The 17,796-nt window shown below is 49.3% G+C and overlaps 1 protein-coding gene across 1 annotated transcript; it reads left to right on the top strand.

Annotated features, from left to right (window-relative positions):
* Positions 1-3,182: 3,182 nt before the first annotated feature.
* SHISA2 (shisa family member 2) lies at positions 3,183-9,456 on the top strand. The gene is made up of 2 exons (XM_030308034.1): positions 3,183-3,516; positions 7,209-9,456. The coding sequence occupies exons 1-2, from the start codon at positions 3,183-3,185 to the stop codon at positions 7,760-7,762; spliced, it is 888 nt and encodes a 295-aa protein (XP_030163894.1). The 3' UTR covers positions 7,763-9,456.
* Positions 9,457-17,796: the final 8,340 nt, after the last annotated feature.

The raw sequence follows: 17,796 nt of genomic DNA, 5'->3' as shown, positions 1-17,796 counted from the left end.
CACAACAATAGAAAAGACAACGAATTTGTTCAAAGCTCTGCATTTCTAGGTTTGCCCGTGACTAAATTGTGAAGTGTTTGAGAAAAACGTATTGCGTTGAAACTGTGGCCCTACCCTGTCACCAAATCAATCCCAATGTGGAAATGGGCAACGTCGCTCTCGTCATAAATAAACTCTGACAAGTTCTCAGAGTTTTTGGAGGATTAATGGATAGTGGAAGAAGGGTATGGGATAGGGACTGTCTGGAGAAATGCACAGTTCTTTTGTATTCATTTTTTCCAAAGGGGGAATAAAAAGGTAAAGTATTAACCCTCTGAACACCCCCCCAAATCAGTTTATGGTCCCAACGGAAAACAATGATACCTAAGCACCCGGTGATTGGTATAGAGCTCACAGTTAGTCCCGGGGCCCTCTGTAGGAGGCACTGTGGGGACGAGCAGTGTGCTGGGCAGGCTTTGTAGTTGGGCCAGAACTTGGGCTGGATTTTTTTGACCTTCCCTCCTTCCTGACCTTCAGGTTATGTGCTTAACCTGTATACCACCAGTCATAGCTTTTATCATACTTATATTATCTTTGCCTATTCAATTCTTTGTCTCTTTGTCCAATTTGTTTTACCCCAGCGACTTTGAGCTCTGTTTGAAGGAAACGTCCATGATGTCTGGCTTCCTGATGCATCCCCAGTACCCAACACAGAGGACCGTACACTTACCGGAAGACTTTAGTGTGATTTTGTTGAATAAATAATTTCACACTGAAATTTTGTTAACATATTAGGTTAAAAAGAGTTGGTGGCTGGTGCATTTAAAATACATAATTTTAGGGGTGCCTGGGTGGCTCAGTTGATGAAGCGACAGGCTCTCGGTTTTGGCTCAGGTCATGATCTCACTGGGTTGGTGAGTTCGAGCCCCTTGTGGGGGCCTCTGCCGACAGCGAGGGGCCTGTTTGGGATTCTGTCTCAAAATAAACAAACTTAAAAAATACATAATTTTATGAAGCTAAAAATAACTCCCCCAAAACAATGGGTTTAAGCGCAATGCTCCGAGAGAGGCTTCCTGAAAAGAATGAGGTGTTCTTTGGGATGGGGGGGGGGGGGACGGGGGAGAAGAGGGCAGGTATTTTCCTTTCATTTGATTTTGTTGGGGAGAGTGGAAGGATGTCAACCATGTCTGAATCTGTGCCTTTATCAGGCATTCACAAGTGCCCCATGATTGTTTGAACAGCAGTGTCTTTGCCGTGAATGAAATTGCCTTGTGTTCTACAGTCGCCTACTTGAAAGGGACCTTAGTGGTTATCGTATCCCATGGTCCAATTTAAAGACGAAGAAACTGAGGCCAAGAAAATGCAGTCATTCTTTCCTGGTAGGGCTGGGCCTAGATACCAGGTCCGCCGACTTCCAGACCGTGTCGGAAGGGTCACTAGTTCTTTTAAAAATAATCACTGCTGCTTTAATAGCATCAGCACCTGTTGTTTTAGCTTCCGCAAGGGAGAAGCTATTAATTTCTCCTTCATCAAAGCCGCATTTCTGGTCTGTCTGAACCTTGTTTTCCTCTTCGCTGCAGCTGTCTGCACCCGTAAGGCCAAATGTTGAACAGAGGCACCTTTCTGCTTAAATCCAGTAAATCGCCACGCCCAAATATGGAAAGAAAAAATCCGACACAGATCATCTAGACAGTGGCCAAATTTATAATGCTTTCACCGAAGTCTCTTCTTTCCACCTGGTGGAGGCCTGGAGCCCACCAGGCGCAGCCCCAGGCATGCGAACGCTTTCACACACACGTCCACGCTTGTGGCCCGTGACCGGCCGTGGCCAGGACGCGAGCTGCTGGAAGCTGAGACAGACACTTAATCTGAGCGGCAACTTCACCCTCTGTAAAATGGGAAGTGATTATAATCCTTCGCGGGGGAAGTCTTGAGACTCGGATGGAAGGACGAGGATCTTCAATAAGCAAGTGCAGTTTGCTTTTATTACGATTACTGCTGTTCCTGCGTTAGCAAGGCCCGGTTTGTTTGAGCTGCGTTCCTTCCCGCGCGGCCCGCCGCCCCGCCGGCGTCGGAAGGTGAAGGGCTCCGGGCGTCTCGGGGCGTACCCGGGAGGAGGGAAGCGCGCGCTAGCGCGCATGCGCGCCCGGGGAGCCGCCGGCCCCTAATAAGAACGCCGTGCAGCGCCGCGGCGAGCCCAGTCGGAGCTGGCTTGGTGCCGGGCGCCGTGAGCGTGCGGGCGGCTGCCGCCCTCGGCGTCTTCCGCAGCCCGGAGGACCGAAACTTCCGTGGGAGGCTCCCATCGGTGCGCGCCCCTCCCGAGGGAAGCGGCGCCCAGCGGGAGAGGGAGAGCTGGACGGAGGCTGCCGGGCGCCCGTGGGAGCGAGCTGCAGCGGGAGAGGCGGAGCGGGGGAGCCGGGGGCGAGCCGCCCGCCTGGACCCGCGCCCAGCAGCAGCCGCGGCCGCCGCCGCCAGCCAGGCAGGCTCCCGGGACCGCGGCGGGGGCGCGCCGGACCGTCGCCCACGTCCTGGACGCCGGCGTGCGCCGGGAGGATCGGCCGTCCGCCCCGCGGAGGGCAGCGCTGCCGGGGCGGCGCGGCCGGAGCCATGCGGACCGAGTTCGGGGCTGGGGAGCCTGAGCGCGGCCGGCCGCTGCACTTGCTGCCCGGAGCCCTGCGCGCGCTGCCACCTTTCTGGGCCCCTTCTCGCCGCCCGAGAGGGCAGTAAAGGAGCGGAGCCGCTTCCCGACTTGCGCGCGGGACCACGAGGCCGAACCTCCGCGGCAGCGACCTGGCTTCAGGTCGGCGGCGGGAGTGAGCGTCCCCTCGGGGATGCGTGCGGAGGCTCCCGTCGCGGGTGAAGCCTCCGGGGGCTGCGGGCCGGCGGCTCCGGGGCCCCTCTGACTCTGCGCCCAGAGCGTTCCATCAGCGAGGGCTCGCCCTCAAGGCAGCGCCCCCGGGGACCGGCGAGCGGCATCCCGCCCCGGCCGAGGGAGGGATGGCTTAGGACCCCTTTCCCAGCAGCCCGGCGTCGTCGGCTCCCGGACGTCGCGGCGGAGGACGAGAGGCCCGCTCGGGGAGCGCCGCGGAAGGCGTCCCAGTCCCGGCCGCCGCAGCACCGGGAGCCTGGTCGTCGGGGCCGCGCCTTCCCGGAGACCGCTCTGCGCCGTCTGGAGCCTCGCCGCCCGCGCGCAGGGTGGTGCCATGTGGGGCGGACGCCGCTCGCCCGCCGCTTCCCCTCGGAACGCCGCTTCGCTCCTGCAGCTGCTGCTGGCCGCGCTCCTGGCGGCGGGGGCGCGGGCCAGCGGCGAGTACTGCCACGGCTGGCTGGACGCGCAGGGCGTCTGGCGCACCGGCTTCCAGTGCCCCGAGCGCTTCGACGGCGGCGACGCCACCATCTGCTGCGGCGGCTGCGCGCTGCGCTACTGCTGCTCCAGCGCCGAGGCGCGCCTGGACCAGGGCGGCTGCGACAACGACCGCCAGCAGGGCGCCGGCGAGCCTGGCCGGGCGGACAAAGACGGCCCAGACGGCTCGGCAGGTAGGGCGGGCGGGTCGGAGCGCGAGAGGGAAGGTTGGCTTTGCCCGCGCGGCACGGGCCCGGGAGCCCGGAGACCCGAGAGGAGTTAGGGGCGATGGAATTTCAGAAAAGGGCTTGGACCAGGAGGTTGCGGGGGGGGGGGGGGGCTGCATCCTGGAGCAGCTCTTAACTTGTGCTAAGCTTCACTGCCCCGAGCCTCAGTTTCCCTATCTGCCCCCTAAAGAACAGCTTGGCTTGGATTTTCAGAAGCAGACCACAAACATAAGGCAGCGTGGGGTGCAGACAGCCCCGCATTCCTCCTGGCCGGGGACCTCTGAAACCCTCTCCCATGCCCCCTGTCTCCATAGGTCTAACTTCTAGTAAGAGTGAGTGTCTTGGTGGGACCCCGGGAAACGGTGAGGGCGCGACCGCAGCGAGAGGTTTGGCGAGGGCCCTTCGTCCATAGAGGCTCCGCAGAAGGCAGGCAGCTCCTCAGGGCTTTCCTGTGGGTGATGCACTCCAACAGACCGGGGAATTCTAATCCTCTGGAACACTTGGCTGCACGGCCCGGGCCTCTCTGGTTTCTGGACAGTTCTCCTTACCACGTCAGACTTAGTAGGTGTGATATTAAAACCGTGCCCAAGCTTGCTCTTCGTGGCTTTGGTTTTTTGAAATCAATAGTTTTTTTTCCAAGTTGCCGAAGAGAGAGCACACATCCACAAACGAATCTGATGAGTTCCACTTCCTCCATTCTTCAGAAACCTTCCAGACCACCTCCCTTGAGGGTCTCCGCCCACGTACCGGAGGGAGGATTTAGCACCAGGGTAGAGGTGGAGGTCGGATGGCAAACACAGAATGGACGTCTCCTCCCTTTTCTGCAGCTGGTTATGTTGAGGACTTTTTAGCAGCGCCCTGAGCCGGGGTTTAAGCTACCTGAGCTTTCTTTGGCACTGAGTGGCACCTGTGTTTCCAGAACTGTCTCCCGGGCCTGGTAAGAGGCAGCTCTCTTCAGTGCTGTTCCCTTTGCAGTCAAGCATTTTATTAGCAAGCTACTCCTCTTGTCCCGCTGCCTTGAGTCTGAAGAGCGGAGAACGGAGGGTAGTTCCAGAAAAGGTGCCATTTTAAAGCTCCAGCTCACTGTTGCAGGGCGTGTGACTGGGGAAGAAAGCCTTGAGAAACGAGCCAAAGACAGAACTGCTGCCTTGATGTATCTGCTAAGCTGGGCTCATGAGTGATCTCTAAAAAGTTGGGTTGGGGGGCGCCCGGGTGGCTCAGTCGGTTAAGCATCCGACTTTGGCTCAGGTCGTGATCTCACACTTTCTGGGTTCCAGCCCCGCATCGGGCTCTGCGCTGACAGCTCGGAGCCTGGAGCCTGCTTTGGATTCCGTGTCTCCCTCTGTCTCTGCCCCAGCTTGCGCTCTGTCTCTCTGTCTCTCTCTCAAAAATAAGCAAACATTAAAAAAAAAGTTTAGAAAAAAAAGTTGGGTTGACTTTGGACAGACCCGAAGGCGGCTAGCTTCTTGTGAGGTGGACGCCTTCTTCACTCTTTTAAATCCTTTTTCCTAAACACTCTGTTCCACTGACTTCTCTTCTGCAGTCAAAACAGTCAACAGGCCTAATCAGGCTGCGCCCAGGGTTTATGGGAGCACTGCGTTCTTTACCTCTGTGCGGTTATTTACACCCCCCATGAAAAATCCTGGAAGGAAAACAATTCTTTCTCCCCAAAACTCATTCTGTGGACTTACACTGAACTCAGCTAGTTTCTGCTGTGATGTCTGGAATATTTTTTTTTCTTTTTTGCTTTTATTTGTTTACATCCCAATACCCCATTTAGGGCTGGTATCCTAATTTAGAGAATGAGATAATTATAACGTGCATACGGAAAAGCCCAGCGTCCACTGCCCCGGTCCGTCATAGCTGGGCTAAAGAGATCATGCTGTGAGAACAGCACCCTCATCTGAAAACCCTCTGCGCTGCAAACTCTGTAGCAAGTGTCTCTGCCTGCTGCCGGGGCGCGACATAAATAACAGTGTTCAGCACTGAAGGTTTAGGAAGTCTTCAGAGGTCAGCCTTTGGGACCTCCCTATAAAGTACGTTTTACTTAACAAGGCATTATTCCTCCAGGACTCCGTGTGGCAGTGTCTTCTAATAACACTGACTTGAGTCTCAGAGCTGGGCTTCTTCCCAGTTGCTGCCCCGCACCCCTGTGCTCTAGGCTTTGCCGAGACCAGCGAGTCCTAGTCCCTGTCCTTCTGTAGTTTCCAGTCGAAAAGCCAAGGCGACAGGCAGGAGCCCATCAGAAAACAGATTCTCGGTGACACGGGGTAGAATTCCAAAGTGGCTCTGAAGCACCGTGCAGCGTCCTGTCTCCCGATTCTCCGTCCCCGGCAGCCTGCGTCTAGCTTCTGAAAGTCCCGGAGTGCCATCCCCAGAGCTTCCAAAAGACTGTTCTCAGTACAACAGTGTAAAAATGGAACTCGCTGCCAACTTGAGGAAGGCTTTTTATTTTCCGCTTGTACGTTATTTTTCAGAAGAAACCTTACTCGTTAAATACGACGCGCGCCGCTCCACGGTCTGCAGGCTTTCCCTGGAGTTCTTCATACAGAACCCAGTGTTGTTAACTGCGGGTGTAACTGCCCTACTCCAGCCACCCTGGCCCTGATCACGGGGGCTGCCCTTCTCCCTGGAATGGCCCTGCCTGGGTCCCTTCTTGATCATGGGGGCTGCCCTTCTCCCTGGAACAGATGTCCTGTTGCTCCCAACATTTGTTCTGTTCGGTACCTTGTTTCATGCTGACCTGCACGTGGCTGGAATAGCTTCCCTTTATTGCGAGTCACGTCACCTTTCCACCATCCAGTGCCCACGGGGGGGGCCCACAGCCCAAGGACCAGCCCTCAGCGAGGCAAGTGTGTGTGGTGGTTGTTTGTATTTTGTTTTTTGTTCTTTTTTTACCCTTCTTTGATGACCCCTGTGCCTTGTGTTACAGATTTGGAAACGGCTGTGGCCAGACCCAAGTTTTTGATTTACAGCTCGAGAATGGCAAGAGAAGTCTGCAAAGAACATAACTTCCAGGGGGTGTGTGTGGGGGGGGGGGGAACCACTCTTAAATAATTTAATTCATTTCTTTTTTAAAAATATTAAAAAACTTTTTTTTAATGTTTATTTTTGAGAGAGAGACAGAGTGCGAGCAGGGGAGGGGCAGAGTGAGAGAGTGGGAGACCCCCCGAGCCATCAGCACAGAGCCCGACGCAGGGCTCGAACTCACAAACCCCACAGGATCATGACCTGAGCTGAAGTCAGACACTCAACTGACTGAGCCACCCCCAGAAATTTAATTCCTTTCTATGCAGATCCGACAAGTATCTGTTAGGGCAGACTTAAGTTCAGGCAGTTCAGTTACTGTAGGAATTTTAGAAGTCTCAAAACATTCAATTCGTATTTTTGCTAAATTGGACATTCGTCTCAGTGTTGCAGTTGGTGAGCCTCAGCTGTGAACGCTAACAGTTTTGCTTTGGGGGCCGGTCCGCCTACAGGGCCCTACCGCCCTCCCTGCGTACTTGATGAGGGACCAGGCATCCTGTGGGCCGCTAGAAAGTAGAGACTGGCCCAGCCTGGGTCCTTCGGTTCCGGGTATGGGCGTGGCGCACTTACTCCAAGCGCTGATCTTTTACTGCGTTCTTACAGTAAACGATGATCCGTTTTTTATCCTTCAGTCCCCATCTACGTACCGTTCCTCATCGTTGGGTCCGTCTTCGTCGCCTTCATCATCTTGGGGTCACTGGTGGCAGCGTGTTGCTGCAGGTGTCTCCGGCCGAAGCAGGAGCCCCAGCAGAGCCGCGCCCCCGGAGGGAGCCGCCTGATGGAGACCATCCCCATGATCCCCAGTGCCAGCACCTCGCGAGGGTCGTCCTCCCGCCAGTCCAGCACGGCTGCCAGCTCCAGCTCCAGCGCCAACTCGGGGGCCCGGGCGCCCCCAACGAGGTCACAGACCAACTGTTGCTTGCCCGAGGGGACCATGAACAACGTGTATGTCAACATGCCCACAAATTTCTCCGTGCTGAACTGTCAGCAGGCCACCCAGATCGTGCCCCATCAAGGGCAGTTCCTGCACCCCCCCTACGTGGGGTACGCGGTGCAGCACGACTCGGGGCCTATGACTCCTGTGCCCCCCTTCCTGGACAGCCTGCAGACGGGCTACCGGAAGATCCAAGCCCCCTTCCCCCACACCAACAGCGAGCAGAAGATGTACCCAGCTGTGACCGTGTAGCTCAGGGTGCCCGCCGGGTTCCTGCACGGGACAGGAGCCACAGGGAAGCCGGGGATGCGGGAAGAATTCTCTAAGTGGAAGTCCGCCCGTGTGGCTGGTGTGGACGGCCCGATTCTCTTGGATGGCTTCGTTTGCCCCCAGCCGTACGAAAACGTCTCTTTCCACGTTAGCCTTTCTGGATGTGGTTTCGTCCCGGTGCGCGATTGATTTAGGACGGGGAAAAAAAGCATCATCTGGAGATGCCCGTGTTGTTGCCCGTGGTTGTGTGACAGACACTTGAGGCCGTAAGGGCCCTTGAGGTACGACTGCCGGAAGGATTTTGTGAACGGACAGATTGAGGGTTTCTATTGTATCCTTGCGATTATTTCTTTTTTGTTTCTTACTGTCCAAGATCGGAATACCTGTTCCCTCCCTTTTACCTGGGTAAGAGTTTTATAAGCATCCAAGGTTCAGGCGAAGATGTAAAGACAGAATTATTATAAAAGGAGATCCAGTTCGAACTCCCTGAGCTGGGTCCTTGATCTCAGTGTTTCACAGGCACATCTTAATTTCATTGTAAAAAGATAGATATATTTTGTCTATTTTTGTGCTTTTTTTTTTTTTTTGGTCTATTTTGTGCTTTTTTACCTTGTGTAGAGATCTTATTACAAAGTGATTTTCTACATTAAAAAGAGACTGAAAGAAATTGTATAGTTACTTAACTAATGACATTTCAGAACTCTGGGACTATTTTAATCTTTTAAGTAGCGGGTGGTGTAGTAATACAACCGTTCATCTCATGCCTGATCGTATCATCTAATTTTCTGACTTTATAGTGACATCTGAGAAGACGTAATTAGATGTTTTTATATTGAAATCATAAGTTACCACCTGCTACTTCTCCAAGTGAGTTGGAATTTTACCGTGTGGTATGGCTTGGCATTTTGTTCTATTCGGTTTTCGGATCCCCATGTCTATATGGTACCGTGTGCGGGTAATTACTGTTATAAATGAAGATCAGCATTTCTGCCTAGATCTGATAAAACATTTTCTTGTTTTCCTATAAAAATTCAAAGAAATGCTTTACAACGATACTTAGTATAACTTCTCAGCCATAATCTGAGACTTGGGATGAAATTTAAACCACAAATACAATATACTTTGCAAATCATGAGGCTTTTCATACTCTTGTTATCAGAATGGCTTATTTTTCAGGCGGGGGGGGGGGGGGGGACTACTGAGTCAAGAGAAAAGCTTTTCAAAGAGATCTTGCCTTTCTTCCCTCACAGTTAGTTTTTGTTTTCTTCTCTCTTGTAGTCCTCAACAAGCACTGTATTCATTACTAATGTTCTGAGTTATGAAATTCAAGTGAATCTGTACTGTTTGCTTAAAAGAAGTAAGTTTAAGTATGTGCAATTGTATTTCCATCTGCTGGCACAACCAAGATTTGCAATTAAACAAACCATTTGTAAGGTATGGTCTTTCACACATTTATATTTATATCGATAGTTTATATATCCAACTATCCATCCATTTTCTGTCTACCCTATTTTTCACTCAGCTCTCTCTCTGTTCTCTCTCGCTCTCTCTCTCTCTCATGACTGAATGATATAAAACCATTGTTGGCAATCGGTATCCACGAAGATGCTCAAAATTTTTTAGTAACAAAGGCAGGGGAATCCTTTTACTTATTAATAAATATTTTATGGTATGAATTCCAAGGGAGTTGGGTTTTTTTTTTTCATTTTTGTTTTACTTGGTAACCCTTCGGATGGTCTTTTAAACTTGTTAATGTGATAAAACTGCTAAAAATTATAAAGAATTGCTGTCTAGAACCAAGAGCGTACCTTTCAAAGTAATGTCTTGGAAGTTTCTATGTACGTTCTGTGAGTATTGACACAAAAGAGAGTCTTTGGGATTACGATATTATCAGGTTCATGTATGTTCCACACACTGTCTTTGATGGAGGATTCTGGGTTATCTAAGAAGTAAACTTCCTAGAAGTTGGAGGTGAAAAGGACCTCAGAGATCACTCAGCCTAGGGATTGGCAAACTTTTTTTTTTTTTTTTTTTTTTTCCGGGAAAGAGCCAGAGAGTAAATACTTTAGGCTTTGCACACCGGATGGTCTGTACCAACTATTCACCTCTGCCACTATCACAAAACAGCAGAGGGGTATGGCCATGTTCCAATAAAACCTCACTGATGGACACCGACATTTGAATTTCATACAATTTTCACGTGTCACAAAATACTTGATTTTTTTTTTTTTTCTCAATAACTTCTAAGTGTAAAAACCATTCTAAACTTTCGGGCCGTAAAAATGAGGCAGTGGGCTAGGTTTGGCCATTGGTCTTAGCTCACCAACCCCTAATCTAGTCCATCCTTACCTGATTATTTGTAAGGAGTCCCTTTATGACATTTTCAACAGCTTTTTTTTTTAAAACATACAGTGCCAGCAGCTCTAAAAATTGTGTAACTTTTCCTTCCTTTCTACATAGTACTAAATATGATTAAAGCAAAAATGCGCTTTAATAAATGAAATGAGTTCTTCACTTAGTGCTGTGTGGTCTTCCCCCAAATATAAATAATATCATTGGACGCACCCTCAGATCTTTTCAATTTTGATAAAAACTAGAGACGTTTAGCTGTCAAAGTAAAAGGTTCAGATACCTGGTTTAAGGATACCTTCCTTACTGGCATGAAATCGGAATCTGTAAGGTATAATTTGCACCCAGTAGAACTATTTTAAAGTTGTGCTGGGGAAAAAAAAAAAAAAGAAAAAAGCAGTTACAGATAGGAAAATAGTTTGCTCCTGTACATTTTCTTCTGTATGTAAACCTTCAGCATTGAGTCATGATGGCTCTGGGGACTGTATCCCTGTATCCCTCTGTGTGGGAAGGTCAGACCCTCTGATTGTAAGGAGGGAGAAATGAACCAGCTCTTTCTGTCCATTGAAGGGCCAGGAAACTACTCATCTCCTAGCATTCCTGCTATGGCTGGAAAAGTTACAATTTAACAACAATGTCAACGTCCAGAGCGGCTAGAAGACCGTTGAGACAAATGCAAGGGGGTTTGGCGTATTTCCTCGGCCATGCTCCCCGCTTCAGGCTAGCGCTCTACTTCTGATCACGATCCTAGATGCTTGACTAATATTTCATAGGGTGAATTTACCTTGAGCTCTTTTTTTCTCAGGCTTTCAACTTCGCGAATTCTATGATCTTTTCTCCTTATTTTGATACAAATTAGAATTTAAGTTTCCATCAGAAGTATTTCCTGGTTGGAAACCTTGAAAATTGGAACAAAGCTGGGGAGGAAAAGTCAGGGCGGATGTCCCCAAATGGACTGGACCCGGGGAGAAAAAGTAAAGTGGTGCTAACAGTTGGGACAGGGAAGGGTTTGGCCCCTGCCTCGTGACAGCACTCGCACATACTCCTGGATTGTGGTAAAGGCTCTGTTTCCCGCAAATTCACATTATGTCTGCCACACGTCTTCGCCGTGAGTCACTCAAGTCATTTAAATGAATACACAGAATGCTAGCTTTTAGTTGCTTAATTAAGCCTTTTAAGTGCTTAAAAGGAATGCGCTTGTTTCTGTTTAAGGGACTTCAGAATCAAGACTTCCCACTAACTTAGCCCGGGCCTCCTCCAGTCCCAATTGCAGCGTTAGGATGTACAATGTGTATTCGCCTACACTGTCCACCGCAGGCCTCGACTCGAGGTCTGTGCTTGGCGAAGCTTGGCGCAGTTTGGGGAGAGGGGTTACGACGGGCAGGCCCAGACATCGGACGAACCCTGTCAGTCATCAGGATGGAAAACAAGCAGCCCAGGAACCGGCCGCCCTACTAGATCTTGCTGAGTTGCCGCTAAGTAAATAATGTAACAGCTGAGGGGACTTTCTAGGATTTTAAAACATGCGATCACTTCCCCGTTCTGCTGATTTCCCTTGCCTCTTGAGTAGGACACAAAGAAAGCGCGTGAGCAAGCCGTATGATCTCGAGTGGAGGAAGCTCAAGGCAGGGGGTGGTGGTGGCTGTGGCTTTGACAACCCAGGGAAGTGTGTGGGCTCCCCGGGGCCTGCCCAGGGAAGGGCCTGGGAGCCCGGGGAGTGGGTCTGAACTTTTAGACCCAACTTTTAGAGCTTTTTTTAATTTTAATTTTAATTTTTTTTATTTTTCAATATATGAAATTTATTGTCAAATTGGTTTCCATACAACACCCAGTGCTCATCCCAAAAGGTGCCCTCCTCAATACCCATCACCCACCCTCCCCTCCCTCCCACCCCCCATCAACCCTGTTTGTTCTCAGTTTTTAAGAGTGAGAGCCCCTTTCCTTTTTAAAAGGAGCAGCCTAAATATTGCCAGGAGGAATAAATCATACATACAAATGAGAACACCATTTCTCATCACTCAACCTTAATCCTCCTTTTCTTTTCCTTCTTATTTGGTAGAGCCGTGAGGACATTTCCACCCTGCTACCCCTCACCCTTTCTCTCTGTTTGTTGTTGTTGTTGTTGTTGTTGTTGTTTTTAAGAGCTGGAGATCAGCTATTTTCATTCAGCCCATTCATTCCAAGATACACAGAAAATTTCTTTGCCTTCTGCAATGTTTTTCTTAATTGAAAACCTGCATGTTACTGTGCTTCAAGTGCCTTGAAGAGGTTGAGTCAGTGAGAGATGACAAAGGGTTAGAAATTATTACCTCTTTTCCTGAAAATTGAAGATGGGCTAGGTAAACGGTTCTTACGTAGTGCATGATTTGCCCTTGATTTTCTTTGCCCTCTGTTCTTCTTGGATAGAATCTTTTATCAGTGAAAATGGAAGAATAAACCCCTAGGGACACGGTTACTCCTGTCCAAGATGTTCAGTATTTTTGACTATTCACTATAACCCCACAGCAACCAGGACAGAATAACTTTGAGATAAAATTACAGTTTTATGGAGGGAGGTGGCTGTGTGGGGTCATTGTGCCTTTCACAGTTAAAGCTTCAGAATGCCTCCGACATTTACACCCCCAATCGAAGGAACTGGACTCAAGTCAAGAATAGGAAGTTTAAGGGCACGTGGGTGGCTCAGTCAGTTAAGCAACCGACCCTTGATTTTGGCTCAGGCCATGATCTTACGGTTTGTGGATGGAACCCCAAGTCGGTCTCCACACTGACAGCACGGAGCCTGCTTAGGACTCTCTCCCCCTCTCTCTGTCCCTCCCGCACTTTCTCTCTCTCTCAAAATAAATAAATTAAAAAAAATAAGAAAGCTTTTAAACGAGGGATGATAAAAGGGGTAAACAGTTTATGGTGGCGGCCTTAAGATTGATTTCAGACATCAAACTTGCATCTTGGTTTCAACCATCTTGAAATGTAGGTCTCTTCATTTAGAAAAATCATAGGTTACACAAGACATTATTTACTGAGGAGACATAACAGCTGTAGAAGACTGATTGCCATCTGTAACATGTATATAAAATTACCACATGTGTGTATACATATGTGTACAGAATGATCACAGGAAAATCTGAAACAGAAATAACTTATTATGTGAGGCTATCTCATCCAAGACTCTGTTCTCAATTCTTGACTGATTTTTTTTAAACTGGAGCTGGTTTGCAGTGCTCAGCTTTCCTTGTCTCAGCCAGAACTGGTTCTGTCCAACTTCCTCTGGAGTCGGACGGACCTACGTTAGAATCCACCTCTAACACCAATGGTGAGCGTGCACGTCTCTGAGCTCAAGCGTGCCTTCTGGAACAGGGGATCCACCACACCCACCTCCTAGGGTCGGTGCGGAGATAAAGAATATAACATAGTGGCATCTACGAGGTGTTTATAATACACATATAATTTAACTTCTTTTCAGATATTTTCAACCTGCCTGATACAAAGAAATACATAATGTATATTGACAAAATATGTCAACTACAGATAGAGAGATAGGTGGAACGTTATAACAGAACTATGTTAGATTTTCCTTATTTTTGTTTCAATAACCAGTTTTACCTGGGTTAGTCTATATTTCTAATGTTTTTAGGTTGCCCAAGAGACGTGCACAGAACTGGCTTTCTCTGAGCCTTGAATCAGTACCGTTCTCTGTAATGCCCTAAGCGGCCTGTCTTAGTTCTCTGTGCTGTTGCTTTGTAAATTCACAGGCTTTCTCTCCTCCCTATATGTCTGCTGTGTTTAGCTACACCTACAGAACCTTTCTAGTCTGCCAGCTGGCATCTCTGTACCAACTGGGGTCCAGTCAGGAACACAGATTGAATCATTTTAATTTTCCACTGAATTATAACCGACACGCAGCAAAGGACACAAATCTTAAATGTACAACTCAATAAACTCTCATCAAGGTCGAGAGAGACAGAATCCTGCCGAGAGTTCCCCTCAAGGGGAAGGGCTCCTCTGATCTCTATCACCATACGTTAGCTTTGCCTGGTTTTGAACTTCGTAACAATGGAATCACACGCTTCCCTCCCTCACTGTTATGACTGATGTCCCAGTTCCTTTTCATCGCTGGGTAGTATTTCATCATATAGAAATACCATCCGTACACTGTATTTATCCACTCTACTGTTGACAGACATTTGGGTTACTCTCCATTTGCGGCGGTTAGGAACATTTTAAAGGTGTTTTTGTGAACATGAGCCCTCAGCCCTCTTGTGTGGAGTTTCAGAACAGGAAGTGCTGTGTCATAGGAGATATATGGATGTTTGCCTTAGTAGATATGACCAGTGTCATACCAGTTATTTTTAACAGAGAATTTGTGAAAGGAATTGGTTAAACAGGTGCTAGGGAACTGAAAGAGCAAAAGGGGAAACTGAGGCAATGCGGAGCTGATGATTGCCTGAGGCAGTTACTATCCCTAAGGCCAAAGGAGCAAAGGGAAGAAGTTGGGGGTATTAGAATCCAGGGCTTGAAGGAAGGGCCCTGTCCGCTCAGAGAGGCAGCACTTGCTGACCGGTACCCCCGGGGACACAATGCAGCCCATTCTGGGAATGCCAGTTAAAAAAGATTTTTTTAAAATATTTATTTATGAGAGACAGAGAGAGACACAACATGAGCAAGAGAAGGACCGAGAGAGGGAGACACAGAATCCGAAGCAGGCTCCAGGCTCCAAGGTGTCAGCACAGAGCCCGACATGGGACTCGAACCCATGAACCATAAGATCATGACCTGACCTGAAGCTGGGTGCTTAACTGACTGAGCCACCCAGGTGCCCCAGGAAATGCCAATTTTTTTTTTTTTTTTTAAGCTGGAAACTGGTGCTGTATCTGTGGTCACAGACAAGGCAGTGGACGGGCAGGTCTTTGCCCTTCTGCTCCCCCAACCTTTCAGGCTCCCTCTAGCGCCCCCCGTTGGCAGAGCCTAGTATGGCCAGCGGGCAAAGGGTAAGGGGTGCGGCCGCCCCCCAGAGCATCGCACAGCAGCATGGGAAGGGAGGGGGCAGAAGTCAGAAACCGGCATCTTTCAAGCTGACACTATGCCTTGTAGCCGGATGACTCTTAGGATTTTCCTCATCTTTCTGACATGGATGTTGCAAATGTATTCATCTACTTAGGACAGCTGTGTATCAAGTCGGTGACTGAACTCAGAGTACTTCATATGTCTCATTTCAAGGCAAAAATAGAAACTAAACGTTCCATGGGAGTTGGGTTTAACAGCGTTCCCTGGACAGCTGCATTTCTGGGGACTTTGCAGTCGTCTTTTGTGCGGTCCTTTGACGTAAAGGATGGACTTGGGAGGAGGTGGGAGTTGTTTTCGAATCCCTCTTCCATCCCTGACAAGTAGGTAACAAGTCAGGAAACCTCGTGGAACCTCAGTTGGCTAAAATGAGACTCATCGTGTCATCCACTCACAGGGCAGTTGTGTAGATTAAGTGACATAATGCGACAGGGCCGGCCACCTCAGCTTTCTCCCGAGGTGGTGTTGGTTCTGTAGGCTGCTTTCCAGAAGCTCTGGTTTTATGTAAGTAGGGTTTTTTGGTTAAATTTTAAACTATCTTTAAAACCTCATCTAGGGGCGCCTGGGTGGCTCAGTTGGTTAAGTGTCTGACTTCAGCTTAGGTCATGATTTCACAGTTTGTGGGTTTGAGCCCCGTGTCGGACTCTGGGCTGACAGCTCGCAGCGTGGAGCCTGCTTCGGATTCTGTGTCTCCCTCTCTCTCTGCCCCCCCCCCCCCCCCCCCCCCCCCACTCATGCTCTGTCTCTCTCAAAAAAAATGAATAAAAATTAAAAAAAATTAAAAAAAAAAAACACCTCATCTAGCCACATTCTACTGGGATCCTTTGTTGTTCCTCTGTTTTTCATGTCATCCAATAACCCTGAGAGACTGGGCTATAAGAACTGAGAGCAGTAGAGATTAGGGAGAGGACAGTGCTGCTCTCTGCTCCTTGCACACATGCTGGGTGTAATTCCTCTTTGTTCCCGGTTCCCACAGCACTTGCTGGTACCCTTGTGTCATGCTGCCCAGGGCCATGTTGAATTGTGTACATGTCCCCTTAGCGAGTTTCTCAAAGATAGAAACCAAGACTTCTACAGCTCTAAATGACTCCTCAGCACCCAGCACAATGCCTGCATACAATGCACATGCTGTTAACACTTGCGGAGGTAGAAAAAATATTTGGCCATAAAGATGTTAAGTATTTCAAAAGGAATTGAATGAGCTGAATCCTCCTTAGGCCAAGGCAATGCCCTACTTCTTGAAAAGGAGCATCCAATATAACTTGACTTTATTTGGAGTGGCACACAGATTCTTCTTTGCTTACAAAAAATTTCAAATGGCCATTCAGTTAACAATACCGGAGACCGAATAGAATGTTGGTCCTGTTGGCTTTGTTCTTGGACCCATGGTGACCTCTGTGAGAATGATATTTGCAGCTTCTGTCTAGACTTTTGTCACAGGTTGACTCGAAATATTGGGTCCAACATAACTACGTGAGGATGGTAAAAGTTTGAAATCACTGGAGTCATCTTAAAACCACTTCTCCTGACAATAAATTGGAAGGCGGAGAGTAATCTGGGGTGATCACTCTTCGTTTATTTTTTATTAGTTTTCATTTTCTTTTTTTTTTTTAAGCCAGTACAATACCTCTGTATTAATTTTAAGAAATCGCATGTCTAACGGAAGATGTACTGGGACACAAAGTTCCTTTGTTGACTATCTAAGGATCAGTATTTGTTCAGCAGTCTTTTACTGAGAAGTGTCAGAAACTCATTTGATTCACTGACTTCTCTTTTTCACAACGTGGTTATATAAACACTGTGCTTGACCAGTCGTATTGAAGCCCACATCCATCTCTACGATTACTAGAAAATGAGTCAGAACTGTGTTAGAACGTCACGGCGGTAAGTCACTTTGGAGGGCACTGTAGGCGGTGGTGTTCGATGCGTGTCAGTGGCCTTTGGTTTGCTGTAGAGTGAGGAGCCCCACTTGGACATCGTCCACAGAGCACGTGACTTCTGAAAGGCACGCATCTCTCCCCACACGTTAGGCTTGCTGAAGTCATTCCTAGATCTCCATCTTCCAGCCTCCAAAACTATGAGAAATAAATATCCGTCGCTTCTAAGCCCCCCCCAGTTGATGGTAGTTTTGCTGTAGCAGCCCAAGCTAAGACACCATCTATGCTGCAGAATCCAGTGTCGGATTATACGTTCTTTTGTTTAGGGTCCGACTCTCCCACTGGGATGTCAGCTCCGTGGGGCCGGGACTCGGTGTGCTTCACCACTGCGTCTCGACACACCCTCCACCTGTGTTGGGAAACGGCTCGGATTCCGAAGGGCCGTGAGAAAGGGCGTCTGAGAGCCCTCCCAGCTGCAGCTGCCTGGGATGGGCAGAGTTCAAGATCATTAGCCGGCCTTGCTTGGTGTCAGCCAGGGCAGGAGTACACCTGAACTGGGCCGCCCAGTGCTCTCCCACCTCCGCCGGCCGCTGGAGGCCCTTCTTTGGGAGCGGGGACCTCGGCCTTTTAGCAGGAAAGTCCCCAGGTTCTCAAACGTCCGGCTGTCGGGTCAGGTGGGCTGGTAGAGCCCTGCCAGCATCTCCCTTTAGCACACACGGTTGCCCGCTTTTC

This window comes from Lynx canadensis, chromosome A1 (assembly GCF_007474595.2).
Source record: "Lynx canadensis isolate LIC74 chromosome A1, mLynCan4.pri.v2, whole genome shotgun sequence".
Lineage (NCBI taxonomy): Eukaryota > Metazoa > Chordata > Mammalia > Carnivora > Felidae > Lynx > Lynx canadensis.
The sequence above is the reverse complement of the archived record's forward strand: the minus strand, read 5'-3'. Positions and strand labels throughout refer to the sequence as shown.

Excerpts from the sequence above, each read along its gene's own strand:
- SHISA2 (XM_030308034.1), top strand. The coding sequence starts at position 3,183 with ATGTGGGGCGGACGCCGCTCGCCCGCCGCTTCCCCTCGGAACGCCGCT. Across the intron at positions 3,517-7,208 it reads CGGCCCAGACGGCTCGGCAG|TCCCCATCTACGTACCGTTC; the intron begins GTAGGGCGGGCG and ends TTTATCCTTCAG.